The 19,958-nt window shown below is 40.2% G+C and overlaps 1 protein-coding gene across 1 annotated transcript; it reads left to right on the forward strand.

The window, feature by feature from the left end:
• The first annotated feature begins 3,876 nt into the window (after positions 1–3,876).
• On the forward strand, positions 3,877–4,830 carry Or6p1 (olfactory receptor family 6 subfamily P member 1). The gene has a single exon (NM_001000087.1). The coding sequence runs from the start codon at positions 3,877–3,879 to the stop codon at positions 4,828–4,830; it is 954 nt and encodes a 317-aa protein (NP_001000087.1).
• The last annotated feature ends 15,128 nt before the right edge of the window (positions 4,831–19,958 follow it).

Genomic DNA, 19,958 nt, shown 5'->3' on the forward strand with positions numbered 1-19,958 from the left:
GCAAACAGGATCCTGATGCCAGCCTCGGAAGAGGATATTAGGTGTCACTGAGGAAGAGGTGAGAGTTAGAGCCATAGGCACCTTTTAGCACACTGCAGCCTATGTGCTGGGGCTGGCTTGCCTTGAATTCAACAGATAACTTAAGTCATGGTGGACTTCAGGAGGAAGGTGAACTTGTGAACGGGAGAACAGAAGGATGTCCTGAGCTCTTTCCTGCTCTCACTGCACTTCCAGCTATTTTTTACTCTGTAATTTTATACAGTGCTGAGACCAACAATTACATTTTGTGTTTGTCTCAGTTTTTAAGTTTATAAAACATGTATTTGAATGAAGCTACATGAGATAATGTAATGTGTATGTGTCTGTCATGCTCCACTGACATTTGGTAGGGATTTATTGCTTCTCATATACTGCAGTGTATGCTGGGAACAGGGCAATGAAAAACACTGTTCCTCAGCAAACCTCCCTCTGCTCTGGCTTCTTTGGCATCTGAACTTTGCCACCTTGTTCTGGACAGGCTCTAAGGCTTTCCTCACTCATGAAAGCATCTAGCCCATCATTTCACTGTTTTCCAGGTTGAGGCTAATAGGCACTCTGAGCTACAGATAATTTCCCAAGATCAAGGTAAGGAATAGTACCAAAGGAATTGTCCCCTGGTCCTCATCCAACTTTCTTTTGCACACTTCCAAAAATCAATCTACTTGAGAGAGAGCTGTTTCTTTTTCCAACTTCCCTGTTCAAAAACAATTTCTTCTTCTTGATCAGAAATGGCATAATTGTGTGTTATGGTCTGAAAGTGCCCCAGAGTGTACGTTAGTGTCAGGGCCAATCAGCAGAGAAACAGTGAAGGGCAGATAATGAAGTAGCAAATTCTTCCTGTGAGCCAAACCAGTTGTCAGCTAAAAGATCAATAGAAACAGTTTGGATGATGGATTACTGTGTGATTTCTGCATATAACTAATAAAACGTTGAAATTACTTTGTGTCATTGCTACAGAAAAGTCACTTTCACTCTCAGGGCCATTAGTGTCACCTGGGGGAGTGGGTTTACCAACATTTAGCCTTCTACCGTGAGATGCAAGAGTAGAATTAATGCTGGAATTTTCCTCATTTGGGATAATATGCAGTCATGGTTGCATATAAAAATATAAAAACGACAATCCACATTAGTAGAAGATGGGTTTTCAATAAAATGTTAACGTTTTGTCTAATATAATTTTTCAAACATTGACAAATATTTATACTGTTTGGGCTAGAAGGATGCTAATTTTATAACATCTAGAGGAAAGTCTTTAATAAAGTATTTGTAATCTCAACAGTACAAAAACAACAACAAAAAGAGCAAAAAAAGAGAGAGAGACCCACATAGATACAGATGAATCCACAAAAGAACTACAATTACAAAATATCATAAAACATTCTATATTGTGATGCCTATAATATAAAGGTTGTTACTATTACTATTTATATTCATTTACATAATGTAAAAAGTATTAAAGGAAATCACAGCCTCAATATTTAGATGATTTGAATAGGTGAAGAGGTGACATAGTGGTTTCATTTAGATTAGTATTCCCGACGTGGTAGGATTAGGGTCCTGTAAATATTTCAGTGTCTGATTAAAGTAGGTAACAACATGACATATCACTTTTAAAGATTTTTGAGGAAGCAATGTGGCATGCTTAAATCTAACTAATAATGAAATGTTCCTTTCAGCTGTATAACACTACCTTAAGTCAGATTTGCAACTTTCCCAACAGCCCATTGAGGAAGTCAGGTCTCTGGCAGTGTTGATAGGAGACTAGGGAAGCATAGCAGAATGGACAGCTAGGGCAAGATGACCAACTGTGTAGGCTTGTCAGTTTCCTGTGGTCACTTACCATATCATTACCATGGAAGCCGGGGTGCAAAACTATATTTACTTCTCAGAGTCTGGTGTTTGACGTCTGAAATCTGTACCACTTTTCTAATGTCAAGGTACTAGAAGAGCCATGATTCTTCTAGAAATTTGGGGAAAGAACTATTCTTTAGCTCTGCTAGTTTCTGGCAGCTTTTGGCATCTTTGAGTTTGTAACCAAATCATTATAACCCTTGAGAGCAGCCACATCTTCAAATCTCTCTGTGTTCCAGCCTTACGTTGTCTTCTCATCTGCAGGTCAGTCTCATATTTCTTTCTAGCCTTCCTTTAAAGTCTCCTGTGATTGGATGTAAGGGCACCTTGTTAATTCAGGACAATTTTTCCATCTGGCACCTAGTAATTTAAATTATTCATTCCATCACATTTTCAAAGCTCCTTTTAATAGTCACAGGTTCCAGGGATTAGAACATGCAAAGGTTTTGTTCTGACTCCCCAATAAGCTTGGCTTTAGCTGTGTGTGTGTGTGTGTGTGTGTGTGTGTGTGTGTGTGTGTGTGTATGTGTGTGTATGCATATATTTACATGTGTACATGAGTGTGTGTTTGTGTGCACATGTGTGTGCATACATGTGTATGTGTACATGAGTGTGTATGTTTGTGTGTGTGTGTGTGTGTGTGTGTGTGTGAATGTGTGATCATGTGGATATGTGGATATAACATACGGCTTTTACATTTCTTTTATAGAAAATCTGACTTTGTTCTCCAAGCTAGCCCTGCACTCTTGGCTTCAATCTTCCTGCCTCATTCTCCTGAGTAGATAGGAGGACAAGAACCACTGCTCTGTCTGATATGGACAGCCCATCAAACTAGTTCTAAGAATGAAACATTGTGACTCTGGAACAAGGAATGACCTCAAAAAGATTAAATGAAGCTCTTTTCAGAGTATTTCCTTATCTCTATACTGGATTGTTTCTCTAAGTGTAATGAACACATTTCAAAATACTTCTTCCTGCTGTGCTCTCTTACACTGTAACTCCAGAAATCACTGGATTTTCACAACCTCCTAGTCAATTTCTCTTCAGTGACAAGTTCCAAGGATCTCCCTTGATGTCCTTTTATTATTTCATCCGATAAACATTGAGTAAAAGTGCTCTGGGGCTTGGAGGGTAGTAGTTTTTCCTGAGGAAAGTGAGAGAAGAGCATATCAAAGATTTTTTTAAATTATTGAAAATTAAGACTCAAAATAATAAGGCAATTTTGAAGTCTCTAAGCTAGCATTCACTGAATACTTAATGTAGTTGAGGTCATTAGTTACTGAGTATCATCTTCAAGAGCAAGAATGCTTCCCTTGAAATTGAACAGTGAAGAGGGAAACATAAAGTAAGAATTGGTAATATCTTGAATAATTGAACATCTATAGGCTTGTAACCTGTTCAAGGTTGCTATTGCTTTGATGCATTTGCCTTTTAGCCTTTATTTTTTTAATTTATTGAATATTTTATGGATTTAGATTTTAAATGTTATCTCCTTTCCCAGGCCCCCCTCATATAACCCTTCCCCCTTCTTCTGTGAGGATGTTCCCACTCCCACCCACCTACTCCCACCTCACCGCCTTGGCAGTCCGCTACACTGGGGAAACAAGCCTTCACAGGATCAAGGGCTTCTCTTCCTATTGATGCCAGACAATGTCATCCTCTGCTACATATGTGGCTGGAGCCATGGGTCCCTCCATGTGTACTCTTTGGTTCATGGTTTAGTATCTGGGAGCTCTGGGGAGTCTGGTTGGTTAATATTGTTGTTCTTCCTATGGGGTTGCAAATCCCTTCAGCTCCTTCAGTCCTTTCTCTAAGTCATCCATTGGGATCTCCATCCTCAGTCCAATGGTTAGCTGCAAGCATCCTCATCTGTATTGGTAAGGCTCTGGTAGAGCCTCTCAGGAGACATCCATCTCAGGTTCCTGCCAGCAAGCACTTCTTGGCATCATTCCTATTACTTTTGCAGGCATTCAAGTGGACTGGACCATGAGTAATCTGAGCAGAAGCCATGTGGAGGAGTTCGTCTTGGTGGGGTTTCCTACCGCTCCACCCTTTCAGTCACTCCTCTTTGTTTTCTTTTTTGCGATTTATCTGTTGACATTACTGGAAAATATGCTCATTGTTTCTACAATCTGGCTCACCCCAAGCCTCCATCGCCCCATGTACTTTTTCCTCAGTCACCTCTCCTTCCTGGAACTATGGTACATCAATGTTACTATTCCCAGACTCTTGGGAGCCTTCCTTACCGAGGACGGTAGAGTCTCTTATGGAGGCTGCATGACCCAGCTCTACTTCTTTATTGCCTTAGCCTGCACTGAGTGTGTCCTTTTGGCAGTTATGGCCTATGATCGCTATCTGGCTATCTGTGAACCCCTCCGTTACCCTAGTCTCATGCCTCCTAGGCTGGCCACTCGCCTAGCAGCTGCTTCTTGGGGCAGTGGGTTCTTCAGTTCCATGATGAAGCTACTTTTCATTTCTCGGTTATCCTATTGTGGGCCCAATATCATCAACCACTTTTTCTGTGATATCTCCCCACTGCTCAACCTCACTTGTTCAGACAAGGAGCAAGCAGAGCTGGTAGACTTCCTGCTGGCACTGGTAATGATTCTGTTGCCTTTAGTGGGCGTGGTTTCCTCATATGCTGCCATCATTGTAGCCATCCTGAGGATCCCTACAGCACAGGGACGCCACAAAGCCTTCTCCACCTGCACCTCCCACCTGGCAGTGGTTGTCATCTACTACTCCTCCACTCTCTTCACCTATGCACGGCCCCGAGCCATGTACACCTTCAACTACAACAAGATCATCTCTGTGCTCTACACTGTCATTGTCCCGTTCCTCAACCCAGCCATCTACTGCTTAAGAAATAAAGAGGTGAAGGATGCTTTCAGGAAGACCATGCTGGGAAGATGCCACCATCCTAGAGAAGATCCAGACTGATGTGTGACGGATCTCAGCAGACAGGTAAAGAAGTCATACTAAGGATTTGGCTATCAATCACAAAATGGCACTATAAGGAATATCAGTGTCAATTAGTCAATACTTCAAATACTGTCTGGGATCCTCCTAATACATACAAAAACTAATAAACCATTGATTGTGTGCAAACATTTCCAAACTAAGGTTGGATTAGAAACACAAGAATTAGCTATGGTGCAAGACTTCCAGCGAAGAGTCCTAATACCATGCCTTTTCACTTCAGGGTTTAGGTTTGCTTGTGTTTTGTGTTAATTTTCTGTTTGCTTTGATTTTGCTTTGGAAGGTTCAGGGAGAAAGACATTGAAAAGAGCATGATGTAGGGTGCATAAGGAGGAAGTAAGGATCTAGGCGAAGTTGGGGAGGGAAAAACTATGATGGAAAGTATGGTGTAAAAACTTTAATAAAATTTTTATTTAAAAACTGGATTCCCTAAAATATGTGAAGAGTCTGTTCAGGTATGTCTATCATAACCCTACCATGACTACCTAGGAATAATTGTTTCATGACTAGTTTGAGATTCTCAGCTTTATGTCAAGCTTATTATTCTATGTCTAAATATCTGGAAAAAAACAGTCTTCAAGGATCCATATTTTCAAAGTCTATTTCCATTAAAAATTGTAAAAGTATATAACATATATAAGCTAAGAATAAATCTTATGAACTCTTATAGACTTAATTTCTACAGATCTCAAAGCTACTGACAGTCAAGATGTTGGTATTCAGTGACATGTACATCAAGATGGCTAAATGCCCTTGTGATCGCTCCTTTTGAACCTCAGGAGGATATGAAGTGGGTTGGTTTAGTGGATATTGATTAAGTAGTCAGCAAAATGTGTTAGAATGCTTTTACTCTAGGCCACCTAGTACTGCCCAGACCACAGTATTTATCAAATACTTGTAATTTTACCCCTAGTCAAAGGATGAAAAGAGAAAACAATATAACACAAGAAAATATCTGAGATCTAGAAACTAGCTAAAGAATTTTCTGTTCTGAATAGGATGACTTACCTTTATACCCTAAAGTATAGCTATTCTACAAAATTCTTTTGAGTTTTGGAAAGCTGTTTGAACATTTTAGACATGTTGTTACCTCCATCTGACGTACAGATTTATTTACTCAAACTTCTGTGCATTGAACCAAATCAGTGGAACTAAGAATAAAATAAATATCAAATTGAACACATCCCATTAGCACACAGATTATCTGTATACATGTGCCTATACCAAGCTAGGCTGTATGTGTTGAGGTAGGAGTGGAGGTAGTCACTGAGAAAAAAAATAAAGAAAATACTCAATACTTATGGAAAATCAATAAAATCAGCAACAAGTATTCTGACCTACCTAAGACAGCAGAATTGAAAGAAGCCTTAAACTCTTCTCTACATGTGACTCAGTTTCTGAGGCAGTCCCTGTTCCTGTTATAGAGTTCTCGAAAGCATGGAGTTTATGATGAAAAGTCCAAACTCTAGAAACAACAAATACCAAGTTGATCCTAGAGTTGCTACTTAGGAATCATAAGCAAGAAAATTTAAATCTTTACTCAAAATCTCCTTCATCAGGAAAATCACACCAACTACCTCATGCGCTTGTGAATACTAAATAAATGTGGTGTGCAAAGGATTATTGGAAAAATTTTCTTCTCTGTGGATAGATTTCTTTATGGATACTGGAGATTAATTTCCTATCCTCAATGGCTTGGAAACCTGATAAATGTTACTAGACAATATTACAAATGACACAGATCTGTAACTGACCAACTGGAGAAGTGTAAAAAAAAAAAAAAAGAAATCCTACCTTCAACTACTTTTGTCTTTTGTCACTTCCACTGAGGTCTGGAAGCTCTGCAGAGACATGCTTTGGTTCCTTAGCAATATTGGCTCTTATGGAGTTGAAGTCAAAGTGGATTCTACACTCCTTTGTACACACCCTATATTATTACAGTTAAGATCTTGAGTAGCAATTTTGCCTGCTGCCAGCTTTTATTGGTCTTTCCCTGTAAGACAAACTCCTATTACCACTATGTTGAGTTGTTTCCTATTCTATGTTTCTCCAAGTCCCTTTGATGCCAACCACAGAGTTCAGTAGTGTTTTGGATTTTGTTGCAGATACTAAGAGAAGCTGGACTATAACAGAATTAACTAACAGTAAGCATTCATTAGGTGTTAAAGATTCATTATTATCATCCTTTCATCAATGTTAATACCAATCTACACTTTTTTATTTTTCTCTGTCAACTGTGTACTAAACTCAGTCAAATATTAAGGAGTTATATTTTTAAGACATTTATAGAAAGCAGAGATCCAGGATTCCTTGTAACTATTTGTAAAGGTAAAGGTAACCTGACTAATAAGTTTAACATTTCTAATTATAGAATAAAAAATGATGCAAAGGTGTCATTGGGTTGAGCAAATGAAGTTTCTTCTCTCTTTCTTTTATTAAAAGTAGATTTTTTTATCCAACATATGTTGGTTATTTTTTCACTTCCCTCTACTCCCCCCAGCTCCTCCCTGCTTCCCTCCCATCTGAATCTACCCCCTATCTGTCTCTCATTAGAGAATAAACAGGCATTGAAAGATAATAATTAATAAGATGTAACAAAAATGCATCAGAATAGGATAAAATCTGGATCCATTCGTCTGATGCATTTAAAGAAAATATACCTTAACATCACAAATAAATATCACCTTTGGGTAAAAGAGTAGAAAAAATACATTCCAAGCTACTGGACTTAAGCAAGCCAGGGTAACCATTTTAATATCTGACAAAACAGACTTCAAATCAAAACTAATCATGGAAGGACAGTCCATACTCAGCAAAGAAAAAAAATCCACCAAGAAGACATTGCAATTTTTAACATCTATGTACCAGACACAAGGACACCAAACCATAAGAAGTTTCTCCTCTTAAAAGGAATAAAAATATATCACAAGTTTTTGTTAGAATATCAAGCATAATACAAGATTCTTTCCTTAGCCATTTTAGCCTAGTTTCCATACTTGATACTCTTTAATAGATAAGTTTTCACTATATAAGAGGATGATCCAGAAAAGGAAATCTGAGATGAAAACTGCTCTTCTCTTGTGACAATCATTCCCATTATCCAGTAAGAATTTTCTTGCATTGTTTTACGTAAAATGTGTAAGTTTCTTTTTACCACATATTAATTGATGTTGATGGATTGGGTTTCTTACTATTTCTTTCAGGTTTGCCTCTAAATATCCTATTTTTGCTCAATGTTCATTTAACTCACATGTACTATCCAAATGGCTTGCTATTAGTTCACTGGAAAAATGGTTTGTTAGTTAAGAATACTTGTTACCAGAAAGGACCCAAGTTCAATTCCAAAAACCCACACAGATGGCTCACATTTGTCTATAACCCCAGCTCCATAACATCTAAAAGCCTTCTTCTGGATCCATTTTGTTTGAGGAAAGGCCTCATGTATCTGTTTGGTCTCAAATTCACTGTGTAGTGAATGACAACCTTGAACACCTAATTCAACAATCTCTGCCTCCTGAGTGTTGAGATTGCATGTACGCACCACCATACCTGTTCTATGGGGGAATAGGGACTGAATCCAAGGACTCACACAATGCTAAGCCAGCACCACAGCAACTGAGCTCCATCCCATCCTGATCTATCTTCTTGAGAAGACGAGGCTAGCACAGAGCAGTGGGGTTGTTTGTTTCTTTGTTTGATTTTCACTTTCTGAGATTAGATTTGGAGCCACAGCAGTTATCATTAAAGAAATAATCATGAGGGTTAAATTAACAGATGGGAGTTGACAATGTGATTAAAGTTCTTGAGCCATATATTAAATTGAAATAATCTTATAATTTAATGATGATAAATTAGAATGTGTAATTATTAAATTATAGTTAACCCATTTGTCAACACATTCTAAACACAAATTCTAAATTGTGTGATTCATTAATGTTTTATCATTTTGTCATTTTCAATGTCATTATGTACTTTTTGACCAATATACCTATCCTATTGATCAGTTGTCAAAACAACTCTTAAACTATGGTTAGAGAATGGCTTGATCATTTTAGCTTTAATTTCTCTATTAAAGTGCTTTATAATTGTCTTGTATTATAGACTGATATGATAATTTTTAATTTTAATGTTTAATAACATTTGTGTTGATTTGAGATTTTTGTATAATATATTTCTGTAGTGGTAAATAATAAATTAAAAAAAATCTACCCTCCCATGCTAGTGCTGGCACCATAGGGTCTCATGGCATCTGCAGGGTATTTTCATCTCTATCAGCAAAGCATCTCAACTGCTAAGCTCCCACTCTCCATCCCATGCTGTGACCAGCTATGCTCTGAGCCCTACAGCAGCCACCCTCTTGCAACTCTCTTGCTGCAGACTCTGCTCACATTCCCAGCATCTGCCGCCTGTGGTTATAGTTACAACTCCAGGTAACCCGTTAAAATCAATACTCAGTAAGCTTGTAATTTATCAATCAGAGTTATATTTTAAGTTCTCACTCCACAAAACATCACACAATAAACTCTAAACCAATTAATAATGATATAAACTGCCCACCTAGATACAACCCATTGTCCTATAAAAATTCATTCCTTATGAAATATTCATAACTACCTGTGGCCCTTTAAGACCACATAGATCTGCATTGTCCTTCTCCTCCATCTTGGTTCTTCTCTTTTCTCCTCTCTCTCTCCTCCCTCAAAACTCTGTGCCCGCCTTTCTTTTTCACTGCCCAATCACAGGACTTTGCTTATCTTGTGCCTACCTTTACCTGTATAAAGACAACAATCTACATTTCACCCCTTCTGTCTAATTAAAAAAGGATTTTTCTGTCAAATGTAAGCTGAGCACAACTATTACTATTTTGTGATTATAAAGTATAAAATACCTAACACCCAGCCCATCATTTTTGTCAATTAAATAGTAATTTGGCTATCTATCTTAGCTTAAGAAAGGCTTAAAATCTATGTGTTGTGTCTTGGCTAGCTTGTATACTATCTGAAAACTAATTAAATATGCATTCTCAATGTTAAATAGCCTGAGTGGGCTATAAGACTATAATTAGTCTTCAACCCCATCAGAAATCTGAGTACAACCAATACAATCTGAAAATATAGGAAGCCTAACATGGCTTCCCAAACTGGGACAAGTTGAAGGGACAACCGTCTACCTGTACAGTCCCCTGTTAGCAACACATAAGAGCATCAGTCTTCTGGCCCCAGATCATCTGAGAGATCTTTGTAACACAGAATTTTGAAAGACTAATTATTCTGACTTGGCAGAGATTAACAGTTGACCATTCTGTAAGTGTGTCCTTTTTTGGACAGTATTTTGTCTGTAGATGAAATAGGCCATTTCTGCCCAGTGGTTCCCTAGCCACAATATCTTATTACCTTACCTGGAGGCAGCAATGCTCAATTTTTTCTTTGAATTCCACAAAAGAGGAGCTGTAATGAGCAGATATGGCTCAACAACAAAAGAATAAATAACATTAAATGTCACATTTTGTGGATTTCTGACTTTTTTGAAAACCATCTATTTATGTAAGTAATCTGGACTATTGTCTGTTAACTACTCTTAGCTATTTCTAATAAATTATGAAAACATAATAACAGTAATAATAATAATGAAAACATCCTAACAGTAAACTCAGAAACATGAATTTGCTATCTGGTCCTTAACTCATATGTTTAATTATCTCAGCTTAGTATATAATAGCAGTTATAGGGATGGGTCTAAGCTTTCTGTTCTTAAATGTGTTGTATAGGCTCAATGTCTATATGATAATAACAATATTAGTTTCAATTTTATATCGATAAGAAATTTGTACCAATGAAAACTTTAAATTTGTATCAAATAAATTCTGTGCCAATGTAAAAGATTATAATTTCAACTTAGTAACAAATATATGGATTTCTACCAAATGAGATTATGGCAGCACAATCAATTCTAGCTAATGTTTCCCTGTTAAATTATGACCATTTTTAAATTCCCTAGAAATACAACCTCAGTATAACCAACCTCAGCCCCCCAAGTCCAGGACATTGGGTCAACGACTCTTCATAACTTCTTCAGACTGAATATGGGCATTGCGATATCTTGAAGGTGGGATAGGGGAAAGGTGGGAGTTGTTTGGCTGTAAGAAGACTATCCAATGATTGTCGTAGTCTCTGATGTCTGTCCTGACTAGATTCAGCTGAAAGTTCCTGAGATCAGGAAATCAAGCAGGTCAGTTCAGCACATCTCATGATGAGACTCGCTAAAGCTGTACATTCTGTAATATATTTGGACCATATTACTCACTTTACTCCATCCCCTCCCAGGTCTTACCACAACCTCTTTATTCACCCATCTCCATGTTCTTTCCCTCATTAAAAATGAACAAATAAAAAATATTATCTCACTAAAAATATATACATACAAGCAGCATCATACAGATTAAGGAGGCTGGATTTACATATTTAGGAATATATACTTGTATGCATGTGTGTGTGTGTGTGTGTGTGTGTGTGTGTGTGTGTACATGTGAAACAATGAAAGAAAAAGAGGCTGGAGAGATGGCTCAGTGGTAAAGAGCACTGACTGCTCTTCCAGAGTTCCTGAGTTCAAGAGTTCCAGCAAACACATGGTGGCTCACAACCATCTGTAATGGGATCTGATGCCCTCTTCTGGTGTGTCTGAAGACAGTTACGGTGTATTCATATAAATAAATAAATCTTTTTAAAAAATAGAATAAAGAAAAAGAGGCCCGGAGTCTGAAAGAGCATAAGGTGGGAGGTAGAGATGCTTGAAGAGGCATGTGTGGCTCCCATCGGGCAAGTGCAGAAAGGAAAGGGAAGGGGAACGTGAGATAATTGCATTGAAGTGATTTTTTAAAATACTTAAATACACACACTCCTACATGGAGTCCAGTTCGTTTGGGCTGACTATTCCTGAGCATAGAGCCTGCTATGGAATATGATTGATACACCCAGTGTCATTTGATTGAAGAAAATTGATTTTCCCATTCTCAGCAGCTGTCAATCATAAATACTGTCTTAGCTAGGGGTGAGACTTTACATCCACTTTCCCTTCTCTCAAATGTTTTTCCCCCTCCTGGGTTCAGCTTGTCCAGACCTTCTGCATGCTATCATAGTCTCTGTGCATCCACATATTCATTTTTGTCTGTCTATACCTGGAAAGTGCTGTTTCCTTGAAGGTATTTACCATCTCTGGTACCCACAAAATTTCTACCTATTTCTGCATAGATCCTTAGTCTTGGCGAGAAGAATGTGATATAGAGCTGATTTTTCAAATAACCTACTGCTGGTGCTGAGGGTTCTATTTGGCAGTATATGATGTATAGTAGGGATAAAACACACACACACACACGCACACGCACACGCACACGCACACGCACATGCACATACACATACACATACACATACACATACACATACACATACTATATACATATAGTTTAAGAAGTTTCTATAGAAAAATCCCATGGGAGGGAGAGCTAAACCTACAGAGAGGCAGACACGCCTGGGAAACCAGAAGAGACTGCACTCTGCACACATCTCTGACGCCAGAGGAAAACACAAAACGCCATCTGGAACCCTGGTGAACTGAAGCTCCTGGAAACGGCGGCGCAGATCTTCCTGGTTGCTGCCGACACAGAGAGCTCGTAGGCAGCACCCTACGAGCAAACTTGAGCCTCGGGACCACAGGTAAGAACAACTTTTCTGCTGCAAGAGACCTGCCTGGTGAACTCTGGACACACAGAGGCAGAATTCCTCTAGGACCCGGCACTCCCTGTGTTTAAAGGGAGTCCAACACCCTCGGATCCCGGCCCGCAGCAGCTCTCTGCTCCCAGACCCCGTGGGAGAGAGACCTCACCGCCTGGTCAGGTGGGCACTCCTGAGGCTGCAGAGGGGAAGAGACCACCAACACTGCCCACCCCTGCCCAGATCCCTGGCCCAAGAGGAAACTGTATACGGCCTCTGGGTTGCCATGGGGGAGGGCCCAGGAGCCGCAGGACCACTGCGCCTGAGACACCGCCAGAACCTGAAAGGACAGACCAGATAAACAGTTCTCTGCACCCAAATCCCGTGGAGGGAGAGCTAAACCTACAGAGAGGCAGACACCCCTGGGAAACCAGAAGAGACGGCACTCTGCACACATCTCTGACACCAGAAGAAAACACGCGACAGGTCTTCCTGGTTGCTGCCGCCGCAGAGAGCCCGTGGGCAGCACCCCACGGGCAAACTTGAGCCTCGGGACCACAGGTAAGACCAACTTGTCTGCTGCAAGAGAGCTGCCTGGTGAGATCGGGACACACAGAGGCAGAGTTCATCTAGGACCGGGCACTTCCTCTGTTTGCCGGAGGTCCCACGCCCACGGATCCCGGCCCGCAGCAGCTCTCTTCTCCCAGACCCCTTGGAAAAGAGACCTGACTGACTGGTCAGGTGGGCGCTCCTGAGGCTGCAGAGTGGAAGAGACCACCAACACTGCCCACCCTTGCCCACATCCCTGGCCCAAGAGGAAACTGTATAAGGCCTCTGGACTCCCGTGGGGGAGGGCCCAGGAGCGGCAGGACCCCTGCCTGAGACACCGCAGGAACCTGAGGGAAACAGACCAGATAAACAGTTCTCTGTACCCAAATCCCGTGGGAGGGAGAGCTGAACCTTCAGAGAGGCAGACAAGCCTGGGAAACCAGAAGAGACTGCTCTCTGTACATATATCTCAGCCGCCAGAGGAAAACACCAAAGGCCATCTGGAACCCTGGTGCACTGAAGCTCCCAGAAGGGGCGGCACAGGTCTTCCTGGTTGCTGCCGCTGCAGAGAGCCCGTGGGCAGCACCCCACGAGCGAACTTGAGCCTCGGGACCACAGGTAAGACCAAATTTTCTGCTGCAAGAAAGCTGCCTGGTGAACTCAAGACACAGGCCCACAGGAACAGCTGAAGACCTGTAGAGAGGAAAAACTACACGCCCGAAAGCAGAACGCTCTGTCCCCATAACTGACTGAAAGAGAGGAAAACAAGTCTACAGCACTCCTGACACACAGGCTTATAGGACAATCCCGCCACTGTCAGAAATAGCAGAACAAAGTAACACTAGAGATAATCTGATGGCGAGGGGCAAGCCCAGGAACCCAAGCAACAGAAACCAAGACTACATGGCATCATCGGAGCCCAATTCTCCCACCAAAACAAACATGGAATATCCAAACACACCAGAAAAGCAAGATCTAGTTTCAAAATCATATTTGATCATGATGCCGGAGGACTTCAAGAAAGACGTGAAGAACTCCCTTAGAGAACAAGTAGAAGCCTACAGAGAGGAATCGCAAAAATCCCTGAAGAATTCCAGGAAAACACAATCAAACAGTTGAAGGAATTAAAAATGGAAATAGAAGCAATCAAGAAAGAACACATGGAAACAACCCTGGATATAGAAAACCAAAAGAAGAGACAAGGAGCTGTAAATACAAGCTTCACCAACAGAATACAAGAGATGGAAGAGAGAATCTCAGGAGCAGAAGATTCCATAGAAATCATTGACTCAACTGTCAAAGATAATGTAAAGCGGAAAAAGCTACTGGTCCAAAACATACAGGAAATCCAGGACTCAATGAGAAGATCAAACCTAAGGATAATAGGTATAGAAGAGAGTGAAGACTCCCAGCTCAAAGGACCAGTAAATATCTTCAACAAAATCATAGAAAAAAACTTCCCTACCCTAAAAAAAGAGATACCCATAGGCTTACAAGAAGCCTACAGAACTCCAAATAGATTGGACCAGAAAAGAAATACCTCCCATCACATAATAGTCAAAACACCAAACACACAAAATAAAGAAAGAATATTAAAAGCAGTAAGGGAAAAAGGTCAAGTAACTTATAAAGGCAGACCTATCAGAATCACACCAGACTTCTCGCCAGAAACTATGAAGGCCAGAAGATCCAGGACAGATGTCATACAGACCCTAAGAGAACACAAATGCCAGCCCAGGTTACTATATCCTGCAAAACTCTCAATTAACATAGATGGAGAAACCAAGATATTCCATGACAAAACCAAATTTACATAATATCTTTCTACAAATCTAGCACTACAAAGGATAATAAATGGTAAAGCCCAACATAAGGAGGCAAGCTATACCCTAGAAGAAGCAAGAAACTAATCGTCTTGGCAACAAAACAAAGAGAAGAAAAGCACACAAACATAACCTCACATCCAAATATGAATATAACGGGAAGCAATAATCACTATTCCTTAATATCTCTCAACATCAATGGCTTCAACTCCCCAATAAAAAGACATAGATTAACAAACTGGATACGCAACGAGGACCCTGCATTCTGCTGCCTACAGGAAACACACCTCAGAGACAAAGACAGACATTACCTCAGAGTGAAAGGCTGGAAAACAACTTTCCAAGCAAATGGTCAGAAGAAGCAAGCTGGAGTAGCCATTCTAATATCAAATAAAATGAATTTTGAACTAAAAGTCATCAAAAAAGATAAGGAAGGACACTTCATATTCATCAAAGGAAAAATCCATCAAGATGAACTCTCAATCTTAAATATCTATGCCCCAAATACAAGGGCACCTACATATGTAAAAGAAACCTTACTAAAGTTCAAAACACACATTGCACCTCAAACAATAATAGTGGGAGATTTCAACACCCCACTCTCATCAATGGACAGATCAGGGAAACAGAAATTAAACAGAGATGTAGACAGACTAAGAGAAGTCATGAGCCAAATGGACTTAACGGATATTTATAGAACATTCTATCCTAAAGCAAAAGGATATACCTTCTTCTTAGCTCCTCATGGTACTTTCTCCAAAATTGACCATATAATTGGTCAAAAACGGGCCTCAACAGGTACAGAAAGATAGAAATAATCCCATGCGTGCTATCGGACCACCACGGCCTAAAACTGGTCTTCAATAACAATCAAGGAAGAATGCCCACATATACTTGGAAATTGAACAATGCTCTACTCAATGATAACCTGGTGAAGGAAGAAATAAAGAAAGAAATTAAAGACTTTTTAGAATTTAATGAAAATGAAGGTACAACATACCCAAACTTATGGGACACAATGAAAGCTGTGCTAAGAGGAAAACTCATAGCTCTGAGTGCCTGCAGAAAGAAACAGGAAAGAGCATATGTCTGCAGCTTGACAGCACACATAAAAGCTCTAGAACAAAAAGAAGCAAATACACCCAGGAGGAGTGGAAGGCAGGAAATAATCAAACTCAGAGCTGAAATCAACCAAGTAGAAACAAAAAGGAGCATAGAAAGAATCAACAGAACCAAAATTTGGTTCTTTGAGAAAATCAACAAGATAGATAAACCCTTAGCCAGACTAAGGAGAGGACACAGAGAGTGCGTCCAAATTAACAAAATCAGAAATGAAAAGGGAGACATAACAACAGATTCAGAGGAAATTCAAAAAATCATCAGATCTTACTATAAAAACCTATATTCAACAAAACTTGAAAATCCTCAGGAAATGGACAATTTCCTAGACAGATACCAGGTACCGAAGTTAAATCAGGAGCAGATAAACCAGTTAAACAACCCCATAACTCCTAAGGAAATAGAAGCAGTCATTAAAGGTCTCAAACCAAAAAGAGCCCAGGTCCAGACGGGTTTAGTGCAGAATTCTCTCAAACCTTCATAGAAGACCTCATACCAATATTATCCAAACTATTCCACAATTTGAAACAGATGGATCACTACCGAATACCTTCTGCGAAGCCACAATTACTCTTATACCTAAACCACACAAAGACACAACAAAGAAAGAGACCTTCAGACCAATTTCCCTTATGAATATCGACGCAAAAATACTCAACAAAATTCTGGCAAACCGAATCCAAGAGCACATCAAAACAATCATCCACCATGACCAAGTAGGCTTCATCCCAGGCATGCAGGGATGGTTTAATATACGGAAAACCATCAACGTGATCCATTATATAAACAAACTGAAAGAATAAAACCACATGATCATTTCATTAGACACTGAGAAAGCATTTGACAAAATTCAACACCCCTTCATGATAAAAGTCCTGGAAAGAATAGGAATTCAAGGCCCATACCTGAACATAGTAAAAGCCATATACAGCAAACCAGTTGCTAACATTAAACTAAATGGAGAGAAACTTGAAGCAATCCCACTAAAATCAAGGACTAGACAAGGCTGCCCACTCTCTCCCTACTTATTCAATATAGTTCTTGAAGTTCTAGCCAGAGCAATCAGACAACAAAAGGAGGTCAAGGGGATACAGATCGAAAAAGAAGAAGTCAAAATATCACTATTTGCAGATGATATGATAGTATATTTAAATGATCCCAAAAGTTCCACCAGAGAACTACTAAAGCTGATAAACAACTTCAGCAAAGTGGCTGGGTATAAAATTAAGTCAAATAAATCAGTAGCCTTCCTCTATACAAAAGAGAAACAAGCCGAGAAAGAAATTAGGGAAACGACACGCTTCATAATAGACCCAAATAATATAAAGTACCTCGGTGTGACTTTAACCAAGCAAGTAAAAGATCTGTACAATAAGAACTTCAAGACACTGAAGAAGGAAATTGAAGAAGACCTCAGAAGATGGAAAGATCTCCCATGCTCATGGATTGGCAGGATTAACATAGTAAAAATGGCCATTTTACCAAAAGCAATCTACAGATTCAATGCAATCCCCATCAAAATACCAATCCAATTCTTCAAAGAGTTAGACAGAACAATTTGCAAATTCATCTGGAATAACAAAAAACCCAGGATAGCTAAAGCTATCCTCAACAATAAAAGGACTTCAGGGGGAATCACTATCCCTGAACTCAAGCAGTATTACAGAGCAATAGTGATAAAAACTGCATGGTATGAGTACAGAGACAGACAGATAAACCAATGGAATAGAATTGAAGACCCAGAAATGAACCCACACACCTATGGTCACTTGATTTTTGACAAAGGAGCCAAAACCATCCAATGGAAAAAAGATAGCATTTTCAGCAAATGGTGCTGGTTCAACTGGAGGTCAACATGTAGAAGAATGCAGATCGATCCATGCTTATCACCCTGTACAAAGCTTAAGTCCAAGTGGATCAAGGACCTCCACATCAAACCAGACACACTCAAACTTATAGAAGAAAAACTAGGGAAGCATCTGGAACACATGGGCACTGGAAAAATTTCCTAAACAAAACACCAATGGCTTACGCTCTAAGATCAAGAATCGACAAATGGGATCTCATAAAACTGCAAAGCTTCTGTAAGGCAAAGGACACTGTGGTTAGGACAAAACGGCAACCAACAGATTGGGAAAAGATCTTTACCAATCCTACAACAGATAGAGGCCTTATATCCAAAATATACAAAGAACCCAAGAAGTTAGACCGCAGGGAAACAAATAACCCTATTAAAAAATGGGGTTCAGAGCTAAACAAAGAATTCACAGCTGAGGAATGCCAAATGGCTGAGAAACAAATAAAGAAATGTTCAACATCTTTAGTCATAAGGGAAATGCAAATCAAAACAACCCTGAGATTTCACCTCACACCAGTGAGAATGGCTATGATCAAAAACTCAGGGGACAACAGATGCTGGCGAGGATGTGGAGAAAGAGGAACACTCCTCCATTGTTGGTGGGATTGCAAACTGGTACAACCATTCTGGAAATCAGTCTGGAGGATCCTCAGAAAATTGGACATTGAACTGCCTGAGGATCCAGCTATACCTCTCTTGGGCATATACCCAAAAGATGCCCCAACATATAAAAAAGACACTTGCTCCACTATGTTCATTGCAGCCTTATTTATAATAGCCAGAAGCTGGAAAGAACCCAGATGCCCTTCAACAGAGGAATGGATACAGAAAATGTGGTACATCTACACAATGGAATATTACTCAGCTATCAAAAACAATGACTTTATGAAATTCGTAGGCAAATGGTTGGAACTGGAAAACATCATCCTGAGTGAGCTAACTCAATCACAGAAAGACATACATGGTATGCACTCATTGATAAGTGGCTATTAGCCCAAATGCTTGAATTACCCTAGATGCCTAGAACAAATGAAACTCAAGACGGATGATCAAAATGTGAATGCTTCACTCCTTCTTTAAAAGGGGAACAAGAATACCCTTGGTAGGGAAGAGAGAGGCAAAGATTAAAACAGAGACGGAAGGAACACCCATTCAGAGCCCGCCCCACATGTGGCCCATACATATACAGCCACCCAATTAGACAAGATGGATGAAGCAAAGAAGTGCAGACCGACAGGAGCCGGATGTAGATCCCTCCTGAGAGACACAGCCAGAATACAGCAAATACAGAGGCGAATGCCAGCAGCAAACCACTGAACTGAGAATAGGACCCCCGTTGAAGGAATCAGAGAAAGAACTGGAAGATCTTGAAGGGGCTCGAGACCCCATATGTACAACAATGCCAAGCAACCAGAGTTTCAAGGGACTAAGCCACTACCTAAAGACTATACATGGACTGACCCTGGACTCTGACCTCATAGGCAGCAATGAATACCCTGTAAGAGCACCAGTGGAAGGAGAAGCCCTGGGTCCTGCTAAGACTGAACCCCCAGTGAACTAGACTGGTGGGGGGAGGGCGGCAATGGGGGGAGGTTTGGGAGGGGAACACCCATAAGGAAGGGGAGGGAGGGAGGGGATGTTTGCCCGGATACCGGGAAAGGGAATAACACTCGAAATGTATATAAGAAATACTCAAGTTAATTAAAAAAAAAAAAAGAAAGAAAACACCCGACGAGCAAACTTGAGCCTCGGGAGCACAGGTAAGACCAACTTTTCTGCTACAAGCGAGCTGCCTGGTGAACTCCAGACACAGGCCCACAGGAACAGCTGAAGACCTGTAGAGAGGAAAAACTACACGCCCAAAAGCAGAACGCTCTGTCCCCATAACTGGCTGAAAGAAAACAGGAAAACAGGTCTACAGCACTCCTGACACACAGGCTTATAGGACAATCCCGCCACTGTCAGAAATAGCAGAACAAAGTAACACTAGAGATAATCTGATGGCGAGGGGCAAGCCCAGGAACCCAAGCAACA

The sequence above is a fragment of the Rattus norvegicus genome, chromosome 13 (genome assembly GCF_036323735.1).
Source record: "Rattus norvegicus strain BN/NHsdMcwi chromosome 13, GRCr8, whole genome shotgun sequence".
In the NCBI taxonomy this organism is placed as follows: Eukaryota; Metazoa; Chordata; class Mammalia; order Rodentia; family Muridae; genus Rattus; species Rattus norvegicus.

What these genes read in the sequence shown, in the direction of transcription:
- Or6p1 (NM_001000087.1), top strand. Translation starts at nt 3,877, where the DNA reads ATGAGTAATCTGAGCAGAAGCCATGTGGAGGAGTTCGTCTTGGTGGGG.